Consider the following 24,956-nt stretch of genomic DNA (forward strand, 5'->3'; position numbering starts at 1 on the left):
TTTTAAGTGGAGTAAATACGGAATAATAATCATAATTATATTGAAATAAATTATCCCAGTACTGGATTGTGGCTGGAAGGGCATTTGATGCAAAAAAACCTATAGTGGAATAATTGGTGGCTCATTCCGCTGTGGCAACCCCTGATAAATAAGGGACTAAGGCGAAGGAAAATGAATGAATGAACATTGAAATAAATCAAAATTCTAATTTTTTTTGATCATATACCGCCACCAAAGTTTGGGAAAATGTCACTCTTGCTTATATTTATGATTACTGAAGTACATTTTTTCAAATAAATATCATCAAAAATACTTTATACCACAAACTTTCCAGCTTTTGACGCGTGAAATAAAAGCTGAGGCATTCCAAAATATTAAAATCAAATGCTTTATGATCTGCACAGTTTTCATTTGGCTTCTTTGCAAAGTCAGCAACACTAACCATGATGTTATCATAACTACACACCCCCATTTTGAGAATTACATTCCCAAATAACTCTAACATAACTCTCAAATGCGTGTTGATTCAATTGAAATGACTGATGTTTGTGCAACTCGCCACTTTTCCATCCAAATACTCAATACGATAAACATCTAAAGAAGTCTATAGATTTGTGTAGGAACTTGTTTACGAACAGCTGGTTTCTAAACACTCCATCTACTGTATCTCAACATAGAGCCAAAAAAACCAGTCCGCCGAGAGTCCGACTTTAAAGATGGGATAAACAACCCGCGTCTTGTCAAAAACATCCCAGCGTGGAATTAAAAGTGGGTGTCTCCAAGCGGCGCGCTTCTATCTGAACCTGGCCGTCTCCGAAGCGCCTGCCTCAGATTAATAAATTGATGAAATGAAAAAATACATTGAAACATGCTCAAGCTTCAAAGGCCTTCTCATTGATGTCGCTGAACGTAGCGCGAGTGTGTGCGTAAAGGAGGGCTGCTGCGTTTGCCAGTCCTCACGGGGGGCCGAATCTCTCCTGAAGGGCCCCGCTCTTGAAAAAGCCAGCGAACGCTATAAACAGAATATGTAATGGCAGCGACGGAAGAGAGGGAGGGATGATGGGCAAGCTATGGGTGGCAGAAGGGGTCGACGCCAACTCCCGCTCTCCTAAGAGAAAGGGAAAGGAGGAGGGAAGGCCAAGGCTGGCAGTGTTTCACACAATTCAAAGAGTATAGAGCGCGTACTTTTTCTAGGACACGAATGCTTGAATGGTTGATGGGTTTCTGGAGAGTTTGTGTTTGACAAGAACCTTCAACATCCTGACTCCTCAAACATAATGCAAGTGCAAGAGGTCACGGCAGAAATCGTGAAGAGGTTTGATGCTTTACATTGTGTAAAGTCTTTGAGGAAAAGCCACGGAATGCATTCACAAATTATTCACAAAATATACGCAAGTATGTGGTCAAAAAAACTAGGACAACAATCGTTATTGCGATAATAGTATAAGTACTATACGTAACCCAGAGATGTGTGATTAATTACATTCATTTTATGTATTAGCTGATTATCGAAATTTGACCAATCAGATGGGGTCTCATCATCATTAGCCCCGCCTCCACAGTAGCTGCTATTGGCTGAAGCAACCAAAGGTGAACCCATAGCTGCATTTTAACACTAATGAGCGGAGTCGAGATAAGGTGATGGGAAAGAAAACAGCCAATCAGAGTCAGAATATCTGCATATCACCATGACAGTTTTTTAGTCTAAATTTAAAATGAATTAGGTATAAAACAAATATCTTTTACCTCTTTATTTTTGCATAAATTATAATTTTTCTTTTTTTGAGACTCGAGAGACTCCCACCATAAATGTTTATTTCAGTTATAGGATCACATTTATGCCGCAGTCACACTATAGTTTGATTGTGCGAAATTCTGTTGTACGGCACTGCGAAAAAGGGCGGGATTAAAAAAGATGTTTAGACATTTTTAAAAAACGAGCGATTTGTCCATATTTTACATTTGTGTCTAGGGAGGTCATGTTTTAATCATCGTTTGGTCTCACGCAATCACGTTATGCAATTTCGCAAGTAAGAGTTCACCGAGCTTGAATTTTGCAATGCAGCGAACTGCCGAAAACTTGCCGCACGACCTTGCGTTTTCAGTCCGACGCATTTGTGTGCATATGAATGGAAGTCTATGGAGAGAAAAATCTAGTGTGACCGCAGCTTAAGGCCATTCCAGCCAACAGCAAAACAGCAACTACTAAGGAGGCGGGACTAAAGAGAGAAAGGCCCCAACGGATTGGTCAAATTGAGTAAAACATCCAATGAATAAAGTAATTCATCACACATATCTGTGATGCATATTATCCATATACTGCACTGCCTGACAAAAGTCTTGTCGTCGATCTCAGTTGTAAGAGCAACAAAAAATAACTTGACTAAGACTTCTAGTTGATCATTTGGTAAAGTGGCAGAAGGTTGATTTCTCTGATGAATCATCTGTTGATCTGCATCCCAATCATCACAAATACTGCAGAAGTCCTACTGGAACCGGCATGGAGCCAAGATTGTCTCAGAAAGCAGTCAAGTTTGGTAAAGGAAAAATCATGGTTTGGGGTTGCATTCAGTATGGGGGATGGAGGAGGAATCTTGATGAATGTTTTGATATATTGTGCAGCCCTAGTCAAATCTTCATTGAATGGGTGGTTTAAAAGATGACTCGAGTACAATGGCAAAAGACCAGCAACCATCCAGCAAAACACAAGCATCTAAAGCATGTTCTTCTAGTGAGCAAAGAAAAATAATCTTAAGATATAAATATCTATCACAAACACAGGACAACACATTAAATACTGCATTTTTTCTCCTCTCGCAGCCATTTATTTCTACCAGCAGAAATATGCTGTTGACTCGAGTTCAATTAGTTCTCCAATGAAAAGCATACAAGCATAAACACAGGGTTACATCAACTATAAAGAGAAAGAAAGAGAAATGAACATCAGTCCCGTGCATGTTCCATTAATCAAAGGTCACGTTGAGCTGAGAGTACTTGCTTGTTTCTAAAAGTGCAAAAACATCTATTAGTGGGTCAAGACAACTGTTTATACAGTTGTGAAAGGAGCATCAACAAAGGGAGCATTTGGCAAATACCGTTAAGGTCACCATCAGTCTCTTACTGGTGAGCAAATACACATGTTTAGTGTTTAAGGAGAATATTCAGAGTGTTGATGCTACGGTAAAGTTCATAATAGGTGCAGAAGACATAATAAAAGTTCAGTTTAATGAGAAATTAAAATAATAGGTGCAGGAGACAATAATAATAGGTGAAGGAGACAAAATAAAAGTTCAGTTCAATGAGAAATTAAAATACGTCATCATTCACTCACATTCAGGTCAGTCAGAAGCAGTATAATCTTGAATTGCACTTAGTTCAATTTACCTAATATACAACACTCAAGTGCTTCTAAAACCGTATGAATTTCTTGCTGATGTTGAACACGAAACAAGAAGTTGGAAACAAGCTGCTATTGACTTCCATAGTAGGAACTAAAAAGATAAATATGAGGTCAAATGGCGTTTTGGGGTCAAACAACAAAAAAATAAGGCCAGGAATCTTGGTGTGATTCTGGAGTCTGATCTGAGTTTCAGGAGTCATGTCAAAGAAGTAACTAAATTAGCATACTGTCATCTCAAAAACATTGCAAGAATCAGATGCTTTGATTCTGTTGAGGACTTGTTCATGCTTTTAGCAGCAGCAGGATGGATTACTGTAACATTCAGAACGATGCAGCCAGGATTCTGACCAGGTCTTTGCACTGGCTCCCAGTTACACTCAGAATTATTTTACTACTTAGTCTACTTGTCTATAAATCACTAAATAACCTACAACTAGGGATACTCAAAATAACCGATTAACCGAAAGTTATCTAACTGAACAATGGTATCAGTTAAATAATAAAAATAAAAGTATTTAGTTGCATAAGTGGGCAGATTACACCGAACACGATTTTTGCGTTGAGAGGGGCATCTTTTAAATTGTTTACTAACAGCCCTGAGTGTTTTACGCACTGATTATGCCCCCTGCGCGCCTCCTGTTTTTGCTGTTGCGCGCTGTGTGCTCGCAGTTGAAATAAAAGTCAATGCATTATGTCAGTCGCGTCTCCTTCATTCTCCAATCAAATGAAAGCACAGGCGGGGTTTCTGTTGAGGTGACAGCAGTGTTTGTGTTGTCAAGACGACTCCGGAGACTTTTGAAGATATAAGAGAAACTAGTGGTCGCTTAATTAAGTTATCTAGAGCTGTATGACTTCACAAATCTTGAATATCACAATATTATTAAATATTACAATAATAACAACATTCACAACAGTACGGCTCAGCTGATTCAGTCGTTTCCTAGGGACATAAAAAAAAGGGCATCTCGCTTTTTTCTCGCCAACAAAAAGGCAGTTGGTGCACCTCACGTTTTTGGAACAGAAACACTGTAGGTGCGTGAAGATGATATGGCGTTAAAATAAATCACTATTTTAAAATGCAATATTTAATGTGTCACACACTAAAAAAAGACACGTCAATAATAATAATAATAAATTATATTTATTCAATATTATTCGGACCAGTTAACGGTTATTTTCGAAATGAACCGAAATGAGCATCCCTACCTAGGACCTCAAAACATTACAGATATGCTGACTGAATACGAACCTAACAGATCATTAAGATCAAGTAAATTAGAAATCCCAAGAGTTCAGTCAAAGCAGGGTGAATCTGCCTTTAGCTACTAACAGCGCCCCCTACTGCTGGAATCAGCTTCAAGAAATGATCAGATGTGCTCCAACATTAGGCACATTCACATCAAGACTGAAAACACATCTGTTTAGCTGCGCCTTTACTGAATCCCTGATCACACTATTATGTCTTTTCTTGTCATTCTTTTAAACCCTGTTTTTAACATTTTTTTTGTTTTTTGTTGATTTTATTTTCTTATACTTGTCTCTTTTATTCATATTTATGTAAAGTGTACTGGTTGGTTTCTTGTCCCGTCTTGTTTGTCCTGTCTTATTTGCACTAAATGTTGCACAAACCGCACTGTGCACTATTATTTTATTTATTTTTAATTTATCTTAATTTAATTCTCTAATTTTTTATAGTCTTGTGCAATGTTGTCAATTTATATTGTTTTATGTAGCGCCTTGGTCCTGGAGGAATATTGCTTTGTTTCACTTTGTACTGCACTGTATATTGACTAAAGCAGGGGTTCTCAACTGGTTTAGCCATGGGACCCACATTTTTACATGGTCATCAAGCCGCGACCCAAATTTTTAGAAACTATAATACAATTTTAGGAATTATAATTAATTTGTGTTTATTTGTTAACATAAACAAGTAGTGACAGATACATGATAAGAAATTCACCAAGACCTACAAATAAACAATATTTTATTGCAGTCTTTTAACAAAATGGATCAAATTATAGAAATATAAATGTAAACATGACCAATACAGTTGATAATAAACTGTCAATAAAACATGTTTCTGGTTTCTAAATGTTTTAATTTAAAAGGTTTCATGCTCTTATGAGAGCACCTCACATATCACGCTTTAAGTCTTTTTTGTCGTCAATATATATATATATATATATATATATATATATATATATATATATATATATATATATATATATATATATATATATATATATATGTATTCATACTTTACATATTCGGGGTCATACTTGCGATTCGGCAAATTTGTTGCAACAATTAAATGAAATTTCACATGTCAAACGGTAGGGTTGTCGCGCATGCATTACAAAATAAAAGTCCGGTATAAGCAAAATAAGTAGGCCTACAAATTTTTACTTTTGTTGTTTTTTTGACCACACACTGCGCGACCCACTGAAAATGTTCCTGCGACCCACTTTTGGGTCGCGACCCACCAGTTGAGAAACACTGGACTAAAGCACTTTGAATTACCATGTATCTTGAAATTACCATGTGTATGAAATGTGCTATACAATAACGCATGCCTTTTTTCCCCAGCATTCTTCAAAATATCTACTTTCATTTTTAACTCAAATAGGTTTGGAAAAAGTATAGAATGAGTAAATGACTGAATGTTTAGTTTTGGGTGAACTGTCCTTTTAAAAGATGTTTACTCTGTTTATAATATTGTGAAATAATGCTAAACAGGGAGTCAAAAAGCACCATAAAGTAGAGTTTCAGGCTTTATATCAATCAAGCAAAACCAGAGAATGCACCAATGTGACAATTTAAAATAAAATCAGCCAATAAACTTTCATTTTATAGAGTTGAACTTAAGAAAGAGCGCAGCTTTTTGAGTTTGATGCAATAAAACGACATTTCTTTCTCCTTTTTAGAGCCAAACAGGTCATTGTTTTGAATACTCTAACAGTTTACTCACACAAGCACAGGATATTTTAAAGAACAAAACAAACACACTCGCACACAATAGCACTATTGACACAATTGTGTCTTGAAGACTGAAGTGCAAAGAGCGTCTGGAAAGAGACGCTAACACCTGAATGTGGGAAAAATGCCCAGTGGATCCTGGAACGACGTACAAGACTTCCCCCAAAAGACAAGACTAAACAGTTTAAAAAGTGTTTCCACTGAGGTGTGTTTGTTTGCCAGTGTGGGCGCCGCAACACAAAAGCCACAGTTACAAGGTTTGGCGAGTCCCTTGTTCTGGACCAAAAACCTGACTGTTTTAAAATAGCATGGGATTGTGCTGAACGCGCTTGCACTGGGAGCTAGAGACTGAAAATCGAATGAAAAAAACATCTAATATATATATATATATATATATATATATATATATATATATATATATATATATATATATATATATATATACATATATACATATATATACATACATACATATACACACATACACACATACACACATACACACATACATACATACACACATACATACATACATACATACATACATACATACATACATACATACATACATACATACATACATACATACATATATATATATATATATATATATATATATATATATATATATATATATATATATATATATGTATGTATGTATGTATGTATGTATGTGTGTATGTATGTATGTATGTATGTGTGTATGTGTGTATGTGTGTATATGTATGTATGTATATATATGTATATATGTATATATATATATATATATATATATATATATATATATATATATATATATATATATATATATTAGATGTTTTTTTCATTCGATTTTCAGTCTCTATCTCCCAGTGCAAGCGCGTTCAGCACAATCCCATGCTATTTTAACACAGTATATATATATATATATATATATATATATATATATATATATATATATATATATATATATATATATATATATATATATATAAATGTATGGCTGAATTTGAAACAAACTTAAGATGTCTGCGCAACAAAATGAGACATAGCTAATTTAAATTAATTTTCAAAATTTATGAAACAAAAAATTCAAATTCAAAACAAAACAATTCCAATTTTATTGTTAATATTTGGCGCCAGTTAATCAGGAAGTGACGATTTTGTTCTCTTTGACTCATTGGATGAAAATGCTGCCTTATTCACATGTCTTTTATGCAGCGATTAGAATCGAATTCGCATCCTTGGATAGAAACATAGCTAGTGTCAGGCTGCTTTGTGTTCAGTGTTATGGCAAAAATAGCTTAATTTCATTTCCTTTAAAGTAAAATAACTAAATACATACTTACCTCCAGGGCCGTTTATATTGAAGTTGACATTTAGCCACACCATGTTGGCGTTTCGTAACATCAAATTTTTACGAGGTGGGTCGTTAGCCCAACGCTGAACCCACAACCTGGAGGACCAGGACATACACAAGCACTAGCGTACTCAGTAAATCTATAGTGCATGTCTTTTGAGGGAAATCCGTGTGATCATGGGGAGAACATGCAAACTCCACATAGAAACGCCACACAGGTTGAAAAGAAATGCCCAATTCAGATGGCACTTAGAGGCTTTTGCCTCAGAACTCTTCATATGTAAGGAACTGCCACAAGGCCTTGAAAAACATTAAGAATGAATGCGCTCGCTAACAGATGATTACAGTACGTGTCAAAACATGTCACCAAAATGAATAGAGGCATTGCTGTGGTTTGAGCAGGGAACATGTTGTAATACGGGACAATGACTGTTCGGAGATTATCTCTGACGGGCCATGCTGACTGTAATTAACAACAGAGGGAAAAGTAGAGCATTTACTGCTACTTGTTTTCACATTTTAAAATCAACACTCAACAACAATCAACATTTTCTTTAATAGGGCTGGACAATATATCGTGAAACTATCGATATCTTGATAATAGTATATGGATTTTATGTAATCGCAGACATGAGTGATTAAGTGACTAATGAGTAATTAATTAAAATCAATTTATTTTATGCATTGATTGTTTATCTAAATTTGACCAATCAGATGAGGTCTCACTATCTTCAGCCCCGCCTCCCCAGTAGATGCTGTTCTGCTATTGGCTGGAGGTGGACCCAGCGCTGAAAATAAACACTAATGGGCGGAGTCTAAACAAGAGAGGAAAATGATAACAGCCAATCAGAGTCAAGATATCTGCTGAGATTTTCACTCATGCGTAGTGTTTAAAAGACTAAATTTTGGCATCTAGACCGTTTTTTAGAATTAAGTAGAATTAATTAGATCTGAAAAATATCTCTTTACTTTAATATCGTTATATAAACAAATGATTCAAAAACACAGCTAATTAAAACAGCATTTTTCTGCGGAAATGTTATATCGTACAAAATATTGTTATCGCAATACTCAAAAACAATATTGCATATTTTTTCAGTATCGTGCAGCCCCAGTAACCAAACAAATAAAATATAAATAAGGAAGTTTTTAAATAAACAATTCAATTTAATGATGAAATTATGTCCACTTCATTTGCATATTGAAAAATTATTTATGCAACTTGCTTTTATGATAGCTTTATTTAAACGTGGAATAAGCAAACGTATACAAGGCTGTAGAACGCTTGATTCTGATTGGCTAATGAACATTCAAAGCAGTTCCAGGCAGTTGTTGAACGCATTACAGCTCCATAATCGCTATGCTGAATGATTTGAGTTATTTCACAGCTGAAACAAACAAAAAAATCTAATAAAAACAGTACGCTTTACATCATGGCCGCATCACCACCTTATGTGCATTATTTTCAAATAATCCAATGACCTATCATCAATTATTCCTTGCTTAAATGATCAAGACATCACTCAGAAGTTAATACAGAATGAATATCCAAACTAGAGTGCAAAAATACAGATATTTTCTAGAGTTCGCTAGTTGTCTACCAAATTAAAAGTCCATTTTCAGTATGAATAACAAAAAGCATTGGGAAAATCCTCAATATGTGGAGAGTTCGCTAGTAATATGATCAAATAAAAAGTCTATTTTCAGTATGAATATGTGTAGCATTATAATATTGACATGAATTGAATCTCATTCATTCCAAATATGTTTGAAATGGTTTCATATTGCAGTTTACGCAACAAGGAAAGATGTTAATACTCTTCTAGAGCCACACAAATAATAAAAGTACATTAAAATAAGCATAACATTCAAAATGTGGCATGATTTAACTGCGCAAACAAAAAGCACTGGGAAAATCCTCAATATGTGGAGAGTTCACTAGTAATGTGACCAAATTAAGTCTATTTTCAGTTTGAATAGGTGAAGCATTACAGATTTAATACTGACATGAGTTCAATCTAATTCAGCCCAAATATGTTGGAAATTGTTTCATATTGCAGTTTATGGAACAAGGAAAAATGTTAATACTCTTCTAGAGCCACACCAAGAATAAAAGTACATTAAAATAAGCATAACATTCCCAATGTGGCTTGAATTTATTGCGTCAACAAAAAGCACTGGGAAAATACTCAATAGGTGGAGAGTTCGCTAGTAGTGTGACCAAATTAAAAGTCTATTTTCAGTATGAATATGTGTAGCATTACAATATTGACATGAATTCAAACTCATTTATCCCAAATATGTTTGAAATGGTTCCATATTGGAGTTTACGGAACAAGGAAAAATGTTAATAATACTCTAAAATAACCATAAATTTTGCAATGCAGCTTAATTTTACAGCACCAACATTTCATTTTCAGTATGACTAGGTGTAGCAGTACAGACTTAATACTGACACGAATTTAATCTAGTTCAGCCCAAATATGTTCAAAATGGTTTCATATTGCAGTTAACGGAACAAGGAAAAATGTTAATACTCTTCTAGAGCCACACCAAGAATAAAAGTACATTAAAATAAGCATAACATTCCCAATGTGGCTTGATTTTACTGCATTAACAAAAAGCATTGGGAAAATCCTTAATATGTGGAGAGTTCACTAGTAATGTGACCAAATTAAGTCTATTTTCAGTTTGAATAGGTGAAGCATTACAGATTTAATACTGACATGAATTCAATCTAATTCAGCCCAAATATGTTGGAAATGGTTTCATATTGCAGTTTACGGAACAAAAAAAATGTTAATACTTTTCTAGAGTCACACCAAGAATAAAAGTACATTAAAATACCCATAATATTCCTACTGCACCTTAATTTTACTACGCCAACAAAACCCATTGGGAAAATACTCAATGTGTCAAGTTGACTATTATTCATTCATTCATTTTCTTGTTGGCTTAGTCCCTTTAAAACCCGTGGTCGCCACAGTGGAATGAACCGCCAACTTATCCAGCAAGTTTTTACGCAGCGGATGCCCTTCCAGCCGCAACTAATCTCTGGGAAACATCCACACACACACCCATACACTATGGACAATTTAGCCTACCCAATTCACCTGTAACGCATGTCTTTGGACTGTGGGGGAAACCGGAGCACCCGGAGGAAACCCACGCGAAGGCAGGGAGAACATGCAAACTCCACACAGAAACACCAACTGAGCCGAGGTTCGAACCAGCGACCTTCTTGCTGTGAGGCGACAGCACTACCTACTGCGCCACTGCCTCGCCCAAGTTGACTATTAGTGTAACCAAGTTAAAAAATTATTTTCATTATGAATGTGTAGGATTAAAGACCTAATGCTGACATGAATTCAAACTCATTCAGCCCAAATATGTTCGAAATGGATTCATATTGGAGATCACGTAACAAGGAAAGATGTTAATACTCTTCTAGAGCCACACCAAGAATAAAAGTACATTAAAATAAGCATAAGATTTACAATACGGCTTGATATTACTGCACAACAAAAAGCATTGGGAAAATCCTCAATGGGTGGCGAGATTGCTAGTAGTGTGACCAAATTAAAAGTCTATTTTCAGTATGAATATGTGCAGCATTACAATATTGACATGAATTCAAACTCATTTATCCCAAAAATGTTCAAAATAGTTTTATATTGCAGTTTATGCAAAAAGGAAACTGTTATTTTTATTATTCATATTAGAGTGCACGTAACAAGGAAAGATGTTAATACTCTTCTAGAGTCACACCAAATATAAAGGTACATTAAAATAACTATAACATTCCTAATGCAGCTTGATTTTACTGCATTAACAAAAAGCATTGGGAAAATCCTCAATATGTGGAGAGTTCGCTAGTAATGTGACCAAATTAAGTCTATTTCCAGTATGAATAGGTGAAGCATTACAGATTTAATACTGACATGAATTCAATCTAATTCAGCCCAAATATGTTGGAAATGGTTTCATATTGTAGTTTATGGAACAAGGAAAAATGTTAATACTCTTCTAGAGCCACACCAAGAATAAAAGTACATTAAAATAAGCATAACATTCCCAATGTGGCTTGATTTTATTGCGCCAACAAAAAGCACTGGGAAAATCCTCAATATGTGGAGTTGTCGAGCCGCTAGCAGACGATTCCTCGGGCCAAGCGCGAGCATTCGTCTCAATGACAAGCGCTGAGAAGAGCCGAGCTGCTTGGCCGACACACTCGATCCTTAAAAACAGTCCCGGCGGATTATTGAGGAATGTCAGCTCCGAGCAGGCCCTAAATCAATTATGGGAAATCTGCACGCCTGCATTTCCCCACATCTTTCCCTTCTGTCACTTCATACCTCTCTTTCTTTCCATCTTCCACTTATTTTGGTCCCTCTTTTTTCCGCCAAACTCATTTTTCTTTTGCGCTTTTTCACTATATGATGCTTTAAACAGTCATTGAGACAGCTGTCCTTAGTGTGAGATGAAGTTAATATGTTGAATGAGTATGTGATCAGAACTGCTCAATGGCTTTGAATGATCTTCTGTTGATCTGACTTAAGAACAACAACAACAACAAAATAAATAAATAAATAATAATAAAAAAAAAGTCAAAATTTGGAATCCCTTTGTAGGTATCCTATAGGAAGCTGATGCAAATCTTTTCTCTGTATGACTTGTATTACCTGCTATTGATATACCGCTGTTGTTATAGGATGTACCTTTATATTGTATGTGAAAGTACATGCATTTACTAATATGTTTATATAATTTTTATTATTACTATTTATACATTTTTATTTATTTATTTATGTATTTATTTCTGTTGTTTTACTATTCATTTATTATCATTATTATTATTTTGTAAGTTTGAATCTGATTTTTGTTGTACATGTTAAAAGCTACTAAAATTAATAAAAACAGTGTTTAAAAAAACATAATAAAGGTTTTCTTTTTACTGAAATATTTCATAAATATAAAATGAAGCCTTCAGCATTCACAAGTGCATTCGAGGTTAGTTATCTGAATTAAAGTGTAGATCTAAATACACACACACACACACACACACACACACACACACACACACACACACACACACACACACACACACACACACACACACACACACACACACACACACACACACACACACACACACACACACACACACACACACACACACACACACACACACACACACACACACAAATACGAATACAACACAACAGGTGTCAGGCTGATGCTTTAATGCATTAAACAGTGCTTCAGGCAGAATTTCTCTTTTAATTTGGCAAAATTTTGTGTGCAAAGCTGAGAGTTTATCAATATGAAAGCAAATACAATTCATTTGTATTAATATGTCATGTTTTTACTAGATTTGCTGAAGCAGAATCTGTAATAAAACATATTTATTTGCTTTTTTAGATTTTTTTTAAACGTCACTTCTGATCTTTTTATTATAATACAAAACTGCAAAAGTACTGGACTGATCACAGACCCACGTTTTAATGCACTAAACAATGGTTTAGGCAAAAAAAATTATAAATTTGGCAAAATAAATTAGGCAAAGTTAAAGTTTCATCACTACAAAAACAAATATGATTAATTTGCATTCAAATTTTCCGTTTTTACTAAATTTTCTAAAGCAAAATCTGTTCAAAACTCATCCACATTCTATTTTCTTTTATTTTGACATCCCTTTTGCTCTTTTTTTATTATAATAAAAACTGCAAAAGTAACTCGATTGATCGCAGGTAGAGATGCAGGTATAGTCTAAGGAATAATCATGGTTTCACAATTATTATGCATTCATGAATTTCACATTTAGGTTAACAGAGGGAACATAACTTTTTATATATATAAAATATATATTATTATATATAATATATTTATATATATAATCCATGGCAGAGCGCCACACCAAAATTCACCCCGTCACTGCTACATTACTACTCATTTGCTTGCATGCCGATTTTCTCTGTTCGTGCACAAAATTTCTTGCACGCCCTCATACTCTGCTCAAGCGCAGATCTTCTTGTGCGCTCTCAAATAAACACTGCTGAAGTTCGATTTAGTGCATTTATATAACAAACATGTCTCCAACATTTATTCGATTTGCAAGAAATATTTATAAATGTCTCCAATAGACCTACAGAGCGGCATTATTGCTCCCTGAAATAAAGTGAAGCGGCTATAAACTCCATCAAAATAAAGGCATATATACATTTTAAAGTATTATAAAGCATTATTTATTATCTATAAAGTATAATTATGGAAACTGTGTTGATCTTAACTGAAAGCTACGCCGTATTTGCTAGCCTCACGCACCTGTCAGTCAGCCCGTCACCTGTAAGGGTTAAACAAATGACGCGCAGCACTACTATGATTACAGAAAGTTTGAGCTGTTGTAATTCACTTACCTTTTAAAACGTTTTGGTGAGATTATATCCCGTTATTAAAAAAACAACGACTGAACGTTTTAAAGAGATTCGCATTACATAAACGCAATCTCGACTTGTAATACTGAGCTCAAGACGTTAGTCATTGAAATAACACCACATGTAGTTCAGGTAGAAATACACCTTTTTTTTAAATAACTAGATTTTTAGACTTTTATTTATTGATTTTAAAATTCTTCAATATTTAGCTAAAAATACTATTAGTGGTTTTTGTTGTGACATCCAAAAATCACATTATAAACCAAATATAATGCAACACCGCAAACTACAACAACCCTATTAATCACAATGTGGGAATCACGTGTGTATGCATGCACACATGCAGGATCTCTATGTTCTGTATGCTAAAGAATGTCAAATAAAAAAAATAAAAAAATCATTTATAGGATTACGGAATGGTTATGAAATACAAACAAAACCAAAGCCACAGGTATTCAAAACTCTACATCCCCTATGGCAATTTCGCCCTCTTTATATACTGCACTGGAAAACTATAAATATTACATGAAACGTCTGAATTCAGAGGAGTTTTTCAATTCCACCTCAGGGATATCCGAGCAGAAGTGTACATATTAGTTTAGAAGCAGCACGAGTGGAAGTTTACTTTATTAGTGACTGCTGTAGGATTCACTGTGGTATTCGAGGCCAAGTGTTGTGCAACCTCGGATACCTAAAACATGATTTGTGCGCTTGTAAAGCATTCACTAAGAAAACAGAAATAAATGCAAACAAACCTACGCAGGGAGACCCCTTCACAGAACTGATTTCACTGCAGTTTCATGGTTATTAATTTTGTATGTGCGTCAAATGCTGCAAAAATCTCCAATTTTTGTGTCAAACCAAATTAAATTGATAGATATATTTAGCATTTTTTGACAAAGCATTTTCTCTTGTAAATCGTTGGCTTGTTTTTTTCACTTTATTTTATATGCTTTAATAAATTAAAATGCTTTCTCATTTGATTTAGTCTTGTTGTTTGTGGTTTTATTTATTTATTTTTTTGTAAAGCACATTGGTCGTCTAAAAGTTTGATTTAAAATACGTAGATAATTAATAATAAATGTTTTTCAAATAAACTGATCTGAAAAATTCACTTATCATGTATTTAATTAAGTATTGTTCTGAATGAGACAAAAAAAAATTTAAGTACAACCTTACACTGTATATCTTGGTAAAAATATGATTGAGTGATTTTTGGTATACCTTTAATAAATGGGAGACAAAAAGGCTGTATAACACTTCTATTGTTTTGTTGCCTGAAAAATCATTTTTGTCTTTGACCCACGTTTAGACCAAACATTTCGTTCTGCAAAATAATTTCAGAAATAAAATTGCTATTGGACAAGAAAAATCTTTCTTTCATAACAAGCTCCATCTTTCATCCAATGTTAAAGTATAATGGCTTTCATCCTGACAAAGAACATTCTCTGAAGCCTTGTGTGTTTTTTTACATTTAATCCAGTTTCACAAATTCTCCATTTTACAAAACATTCAGCCTACTGCACAAAACAGAAGCTTTTGAATACCTTTACAAGATGACATTGTCAAATTACTCAAATTCTGAACAAAACAAAAAAAATAGCACAGACTTACGCTCTTACAGGCAAACATACTCTACATTTCTGCCAGGGGTGTGAACATACATTGGTCTCATTGTTGAGTTCGATTTCAATCATCATGTCATTGATTCAGTTTAATTAAATACCACGATACACTCCATCCACAATATTCTGTTTTACTTCATAAGTATACAATTTGGTCGTTTAAAATAAATAAGCATAGTCAGATATATGAACTGAACCTTTCATATCACCTGACTGCTCAAAGAAAACATTGGACAAAACTCAAGTTCAGCCTATAAATACACAAGTAAATGCTAAAAGTAGAGTTTTTAAAGAGACAATTCACCCGAAAATGTAAATGATGTCTTCATTTACTCACCCTTTACTTGTTTCAGAGTCTCTTTCCTATATGCTAAACACAAAAGAAGATATTTTGAAGAATGTTAAAAACCCGTAACTATCCTGTCACTTCTACAGCAAGTTACATTACAGTACATGCTTTTAGTAATGTTTACGTGAAACTGAGCTTTGCAGTGCAACACATGTTTACAACTGGAAAGGGGGCGGTATATGATGCAAGAGTAATTTTTTTTATCCCTATTAATATTTTATTCATAATCGTTAGAAGCCAAAATTGAAATCAAAAGCTGAATTTTGATAGTTTGTCTCTTTTCTTTGTTGTTTTCTTTTAAATTGTCTTTTGTTTGTATAAAGTACGAGCCAATGTTTGTTCTTGTTCTGTGTGTGTGTAGATATATATATATATATATATATATATATATATATATATATTTATATATATATATATATATATATATATATATATATATATATATATATATTTATATATATATATATATATATATATTTATATATATATATATTATATATAAATGCTTAAAATAAAGTAATATAAAAAAACGAATGAATTTTGATTAACTGCACAGCCCTAATATATCGTTATCGATATATTTACAATTTACCATATCGCCCAGGCCTAATTACAATTTCTCCAGATGACCTAAACAGCTCTATTTGCAAAGTCATGACATTACTACATTAACTTATAATCTTTAATACATGGTTACATAATCTTTATTAAACTTCTTTATGTGCAACTAAAATGCTTTAAACTCTCTTAAAATCCTCATGTAGTCACTGAGCTTATAAACACATGCAGATTATGAACTTTCACTCTATTATGGTTCAATTGTGCAGCATGTAAACAAATCTTAACCTGTGGTTCTGGTCATCTATAATCTAACATTGCATATCTTGCGATGTGACTATTGCAGATGCACACATTGCGTTATCGATACTCAAACGATTAGAGGTGTGAACCTATACTGGTCTCACGGTTCGGTTCGGATACGATTATCATGCCTTCGATTCGGTTCAATTCGATATCTCGGTGCATTGACGATGCTTTCTATATACAGTGTTATATTTTATGGGGGAGGCTATAACAAGCTGTCTGTATTAACACACAGACACACAGCACCACACTGTCTCTTATTCAAACACATACACAAACATAGACAGCACCAAACAAACACACACACACACTTAAGCCCTCGCAACAAGGAGAGCTCGCGCTAAGCGGAGCAGAAAAACTAAACAAACGAAAAAAAAAAAGAAGCACTTTTCCGACGGTCCCTTACTGAGAGCTCCTCTCAGCGCGAGCTCTCCCGGCTAAACACATATTGCGAGGGCTTAAACGGAGCAGTGATCGTAATGTCGTGCGAAAAAAAAAAAGAAAGACAGCTGTGAAACATAACCAGCTTTGTCTTTTTGTAGGAAACACACTTTAGATCTTTTTAGGGTAAGAGGTTTTTGAGTTAATGCCGTCTATAACTGAATGTGTGTCAGGAATATCGAAAACAAAACCAACTGATCCGCGCTCATTTCTGGCGCCCCTCTGGATATACAGCGCCCTTAGCATTTGCCTATGGTGCCTATGCCACAGGCCGGCCCTGAGTTGCCTGAGTGTTGTAAATACTCGCGCTCGCCTCCCTTGCAACAGAGCGCATAGGAGATAAATGACGTCAGTACATAATAACCGGTTATGATTATTACTGAACTGATACAGAATTGTCCGCGTCTGCATCGCGGTGCACCGAAGAAACAATTAATTTTGACACCCCTACAAACGATATATTGTGCGGGCCTAGTCCATACAATTTCAAAAAGATAATATATGATAATTAGGGGTGTCACGATTTCGATTTTTAATCGAAATCGATCTAAATTTATGCTCAATTTCGATTATCGAATCAAAAAATAGAATCGTCGATGCTGCCACGCCCCCATGTCACGTCAGCTTGGCTTGCCAAGCGGGGAAAAAACAGGCTTGTTGAAGTGCTTGTTAAAATGCAGACGCAGGAGAGCCGTCGACAGAACTTAAACCCTCTCCTCTTTCAATGAAGTAGCCGGTGTGGAAGCATTTTGGATTTCCAGTGAGTTATGTTGACAACGTTCGTGTTGTCGACAAAAAAAAAACACAGTTTTGCAAGATCTGCTATGTACGTATTACGTACGGTTCGTCCGATAGACAACACCGGCATCGCGATCCTCCGCCCGCCCCCGTTGCAAATCCGCTCGCGAAAAGTACACACTCAGGCCCTGTTTACACTGTCTTTGTTTTTAAATGGCATTTTAGAACGACAACGATTTGACATCCACAGTGGCGTGTAGCATTTCTGAGCAGCCCTCCTTCCTCTCTACCTCTGAAAATGCACATCACGTGACCACACAGACACAGACGCACACACAGCCATGCGCTCCAGACAGCAGGTTCAGGCAGTCAGAGGACTGCTTCAATCTTTCACTCACTTGTACTTAGTCATTTTAGCGAACACCTCAGATACTGTTGGCTGGTTCCTGTTGGTTGTGTGTCTTTTTTACCGACGAAATTATAACGACACAGATCACTGCCTATTCACGAGTCCCGCAGAAAAAGTGATTGACAGGTGGCAATTATGTGTGTATCTTGCCTTTATTCATTTACTGTATGATTTGTTTATGGGTAAAACAAAGACCATGCAGGTCAGGTAGTTTAAACGGTAGGCTACAAATTATTAATTGGTCATTAATTAATTATTCATAATCGAAAATCGAATCAAATCGTGCCTTTAGAATTGAAAATGTAATCGAATCAAGAATTTGGAGGATCGTGACACCCTTAATGATAATAACATAATAGGTCTGTAATAATGGATAATAACGGGTTTCTCAGTAGTGGAAGTCATAATAGTTGTCAAACTTAAAGCGCAGTAAATGGAAGAGTACAACAAGTAATGTTTTTACAATCCTATTTACTTAACTAGTAAAAGAAAAACTCTAGATGTTGTTATCAAGACTTTCAGAAGTAGGAAAACAACAGTGTTTACATTCCTGCCCCCATACACACTGCATTACACACACCTCACACAAGCAATCATTCGCTTTTTGGTGATATAATACAGATGCATACATTCAAAATCGATCAATTCTGCCACCCCTAATTTGTGCGTTTGTTTAAAAGTTGGAGCGCAACCGCAGCTCATCCTTCAGATTCTGACGGGCTTCTTCAAGCTGTGTTTGGAAACGTCCTTATGTGATTTTGACAGCTGTGACTGAGGCTGTCTGAGCGAGAGCTTAAGATTAGTGTGTAAATATCTCAAGTATGCCAACCACTCATTGTCTAAAGCGAAGCTTGCTCTCGAGGTGCCGACTGACAGGCTAAGCTCATCTGCCTCGGTGACCTCCCGTTTTACTCCGTCCACACTGATATGTATGCGATGGGCTTAAGGACAAGGCGCTATATCTCTTTACACTTATCTATTATATTTTACGCATCAGTCTTCTGGAACTTCCCCATAAAATACAAGCGGGATCTGTTTAGATTGTGGAGGTTATGAACTTCTGATTCAAATACTACGAGGAATAAAGAGAGTTATATATTGCTTTCTTTCGAAGCAGAAGGAGAAATGTGCATCTGGATGCATTCAGTTATGGGGTCAGGTTTCTGTGGGAACGAACTCTGTTGACGGTCCCCAATCAGCTAAAGGAATAAAATAAGTTAGAATCCTCATCCTGAATGACATCATCTGAATATTGTGCTAGTAAGCCCATATTAGCCTGTATATATTAGTCTCCTTCATGTGCATTATGGTGGAGAGATAGCAGAGTTTCTGTGATGGTAAAATGGGGTTTAATTCACCAAAATTTGAGGCAAGTATGATCGGAATCGGTCTAAAAATAACATAGCATATGATTTATTAAAGATGCAAGTCATAAACACACACCCACGAAAATTCACCATTTACTCACACTGGACTATATATTATTTCAGCATCGATATCGCAAAGTGCGCATCCACAATGGTCACATCGCAAGATATGCAATGTTGAGTCTGAATTATAGTTGACCAGGAGATACAGAACACATTTGAAGTCACTGCAGAGTTTAACTATATTAGAGTGAAAGTCTGCCATTCGCAGTTTTGATCCGTAACAATGATTAATTGTATTGAATTATTTACACAGAATTTCTGCAAAAGTTTCTAACTCTGAATTTTTGTCTGATATCTAGTCCAAATATCAACATTTCAATGCAAAAACAAGATTATTTTCTTACCACATTGGCAGATATTTTAGCTTGTTTCAGTATTATTAAAATATATATATATATATATATATTTAAAATGTATATTTTTCCAAATATTTCAAACATCCAAATAATATATATATTTAAAAAAAATTATTAATAATAAAAAAATTATTATATATATATATATATATATATATATATATATATATATATATATATATATATATATATATATTTATTCATTTTCTTTTCGGCTTAGTCCCTTTATTAATCGGGGGTCGCCACAGCGGAATGAACCGCCAACTTATCTAGCAAGTTTTTACGCAGCGGATGCCTTTCCAGCCACAACCCATCTCTGGGAAACATCCACACACACACACACACACACACACTCATACACTACGGACAATTTAGCCTACCCAGTTCACCTGTACCGCATGTCTGGACTGTGGGGGAAACCGGAGCACCAGGAGGAAACCCACGCGAACGCAGGGAGAACATGCAAACTCCACACAGAAACGCCAACTAAGCCAAGGCTCGAACCAGCAACCTTCTTGCACTACCTACTGCGCCACTACTTCGCCCCATATATATATATATATATTAGTGGGTTTTCAGTAAGTAAAAAAACTCTTAATTTCGACTTATTTCTTCTGTAGGTGAAAGCTAGTGATGTAACTGATCACAAATCTCACGGTACGAATAAATATAACACCAAAAATCTCATGTGTTTTGTATTCTGGTCACCTATAATCCCAACTCAACATTGCATACATTTGCGATGTGAATATTGCGGGCGCACACATTGCGATATCATTGCTCGAAAGATATATATCATGCAGGCTCACAATATAGCAAAAATGTCATGTTTTTTGGGGTAGTTTAACAATATTCAAATACAGAAATTGCATAATGAAATCTAAAATAATACTGAATTGAGCTTATTCTTCACCTACGAGCAGACGCAGACATTAAATCTTTCAGGCTCTACACTTCCACTCTTATTCACTTCCATTTTCCAGACGTTAAAAACAGCTTGTTATGTTGCAAACTAATATTTTCTTATGATATTAATCTACTTTTCATGTATAGTCATGAACGCACTTGTTTGTAGAGCCAGTAGTTTGACCGTTCCTACTCCTCCTCCCATAGACAACTTAATCAGAAGCTCTAAAACACGAGCGCACTTCCACATTGCTAGAATAAGGTCAATAGTCTTGATTGTATAAATAATTTCTACAATTACAATGTATTTGTTCTTGAATATTATTAATAATAATCTCTCTTGAAATGCTCACACACTAAAAAAAATGCATGCAGAAACTGAACTTTCCCTTCGTTGAAAATACAACACCACAAATCTCATGTGTTCTGTGGCTTTTTGGTCGACTATAATCCCAACATAACTCGATATTGCAAATCCTGGGATGTGATTATTGTGGATATCAATGCTCAAAGGTTTGCAGGTACACCCCAAGGCGATGTCGAGGGGTGGTATGAAGCAGGATAATTTAAGCGGTAGACCCTTCCCACAACAACACTCTATGGGCCGAAGAACAAAAGAGATCTGGGTACCACAACTGCTATGCATCGCGTCTGTAAGGAGCAGCCATTAGGCTAATGAGGGCCTATGGAGGTCCCAATGAAGCCATCAGCATTCACTCAGAATGACAATGTAAGACTAACGCCTCGGGATCTGAATGGAAGGGATTGGGAAGGAGGGACGAGTGAAAAGAAGCGGAGAGGCCAAGGAAAACTTGTGCGAGTGTCTGAAGGGAGGAGGGAATGGAGGGGGGGGAATCGTAACTTTTCACTCAAACGCTTGGCCGGGTCCAATCAAATCACTCTCCGATTCAGACGAGGACTTGAGCTCTGGGATAAACAATGCTTGTAAAATGTGTTGATTTGGGGAGATGGCTCAGAGTTTGGAGCAAAAAAAAGAAACCGGGAATGTTTTTTTTTCTTGCTGAAAAGACCCAAGCGTTCATTCTCTTTTTCTGCAGAGCGCTGACGCATAACACGGCAGCAAAGCCATACATGAATGCCCGCTGAGTTCTTTGCAAATCGGGTTGAAAAGACCCAATGCTGGGGCTAAAAGGGCAGTCAACCTTTCCCAGACACGGACACAAACTCAAAGCACATCTATAGGGAACGACCAAGCAATCTCGGACACCCAGATAGAGTTTCACCGTGACAGACCTCTTCTATCCGACCAGACTAATCTTATTTAAAGAACGCTAAACAAGTGGCGTCTGAAAATGCTTAATTACAGCCCAGTGGCAGGCAGCGGTGAATTAGATTCACGGGGTATTAGATCAATTAGCCAAGTATTTCACCAATTCACATGAGCGTATTCAAACATCGAAATGTGGCTGCAAAATGCCAGATTTTGGCAAATCTGATCCAGCAATAACCGGACATGATCGCTCAGAGCACAGTTAAATGAATGCAAATCTGTCTGATAGCTTAAGTACACAATTAAAACCAATTAAAAAGTTTAAAAGCTAAAACGACAACAAGTCATAGCATGTATTTCTTAAATAACGTGAAATTACTCAAATGCATCGACTAAATCTAAATTTCCATCATTTTTTTTAACACTTTTAACAAAATAAACAGCTCATAATCATACAGAACATGATTAAAACAGCACTTAATCACTGTGAATCTTTAAAAATTGTGTTTATAAGAAAACTTGTTGGTTCATTTCTATCGAAACTCACATTTGGAGCTCCTAAAAAAACTCCAGAGATGCACGAAGACTGATAGTGTGTTTAGAGCCACTCACCGTTCTTGCGCTCGGAGACAGGGCGCCGTTGGACAAGTAAGGATTGGCGAGATCTGGGATCATTAGAAACGGGTAGCCAGGATAATGGGGGCTCTTAAAAAAGCATCCATCTTGCTGTCTTCTCAGAGCTTGACGGTGGAGAGAGGAATGATTACGGATCAGGGTAGACACAAAAAGTTAGGCAAAGATCTAGTACGGCAGGCGGATTTAACATTGATTGCAGATGTTGATATTTTAGAGTCATGCAGTAATGACACCTCCGCATTAAATTTACAGACTCTTCCCTCAATTTAAAACACATGCATATTTAATAATACAAAATAGGAACACAATATTTAAATCTGCAAAAACGTGCGCATATTTTTACAGACACTTCAACTTTAAAACATTAAAGAATTTAAAATAATATACATATTTAATAACACAACACTAATAAGTGAAGTGTAACACTTCACTCAACTTTAAAACAATACAGAATTTATAATAATATACATATTTAATAACACTAAACACTAATAAGTGAAGTGTAACACTTCACTCAACTTTAAAACAATAAAGAATTTAAAATAATATACATATTTAATAACACTAAACACTAATAAGTGAAGTGTAACACTTCACTCAACTTTAAAACAATACAAAATTTATAATATAGATATTTAATAACACTAAACACTCATAAAAACATTTAAAGCTTCCAAAAAAAGTGTATGTATTATTACAGAGACTTCCTTAAACTTTAAATCAATGCAAAATACAAAATATTATACATATTTAATATCATTAAACACTAATTAAATGTTTAAAAGCTGCTAAAAAGCGTACACATCTTTACAGACAGTTCCCTCAACTTTAAAATAATGCAGAATTCAAGATAATATACATGTTTAATAACACTAAACACTAGTATTTTTAAAGCTGCCAAAAAGTAAATCTGTACAGACAGTTCCCTCAACTTTAAATCAATGCAAAATTGAAAGTAATATGCATATTTAATAACACCAAACACTAATACAACTTTGAAAAGCTTCCCAAAAAGTGTATGTATTATTACAAAGACTTCCCTCAACTTTAAATCAATGCAGAATTTTTAATAATATACATATTTAATATCACTAAACACTAATAAAATTTTAAAAAGCTGCCAGAAAGTGTAGGCATCTTTACAGATACTTCCTTCAACTTTAAAACAATGCAGAATTTTAAATATTATATATATTTAACAGTACTAAATACTAAAAAAATAAATATACTAAAAGTGTACAAGTAGATGCTTTTTTATTAATACTATTAGCAATTATTTAACCACTCAAACGTATTAGTGACAGCTTGATTGTTACTCATAATTACACCTCATTGTTGCTGGCGACAAATGTGCAATTTCTTGGAATAAAATATGTATAGATTGTAAAGTTACTACCTGTTCACTTTCAAATTGTCTGTATTGGTTTCTGCCACATAATGTTGTTTTTCATAATTATATTCATTCATTAGTAACTATATTTCACAAATGCTTATTTGTGAAATCATTTCTATCCCTAAAAGTGTACATATCTGTACAGACACTTCCCTCAACTTTAAAACGATAGAGAAATTAAAATAATATACATATTTAATAATACTAAACACTTATAAAATAAAACATGTACATGTTTTTATTTAACATTCGTAACTAATCCAATAAATAAAGTATATGCATTTTATATTAACACTATTAGCAACTATTTAACCACTGAAGCTGTCACTAATATTACACCTCATTGTCACTGGCAACAAATGTGCATTTTATGGATTAAAATATGTATAGATTTTGGATATTGCCTGTTCACCTTCAAATCATCTGTAT

At 35.0% G+C, this 24,956-nt stretch overlaps 1 protein-coding gene across 4 annotated transcripts in view; it reads right to left on the minus strand.

The window, feature by feature from the left end:
• tcf7l1b (transcription factor 7 like 1b) overlaps positions 1-24,956 on the minus strand; it is a 112,188-nt gene that overhangs the window by 85,236 nt on the left and 1,996 nt on the right. For all 4 annotated transcript variants that reach the window (XR_015496818.1, XR_015496819.1, XR_015496817.1 and 1 more), the window contains 1 exon segment: positions 23,111-23,238. Coding sequence is in view for 1 of the 4 variants with exons in the window: in NM_131296.2 (NP_571371.2) it covers positions 23,111-23,238 (128 nt within the window). In the remaining 3 variants the exon portion in view is untranslated.

The sequence above is a fragment of the Danio rerio genome, chromosome 8 (genome assembly GCF_052040795.2).
Source record: "Danio rerio strain M-AB ecotype USA chromosome 8, GRCz13ab, whole genome shotgun sequence".
NCBI lineage: Eukaryota > Metazoa > Chordata > Actinopteri > Cypriniformes > Danionidae > Danio > Danio rerio.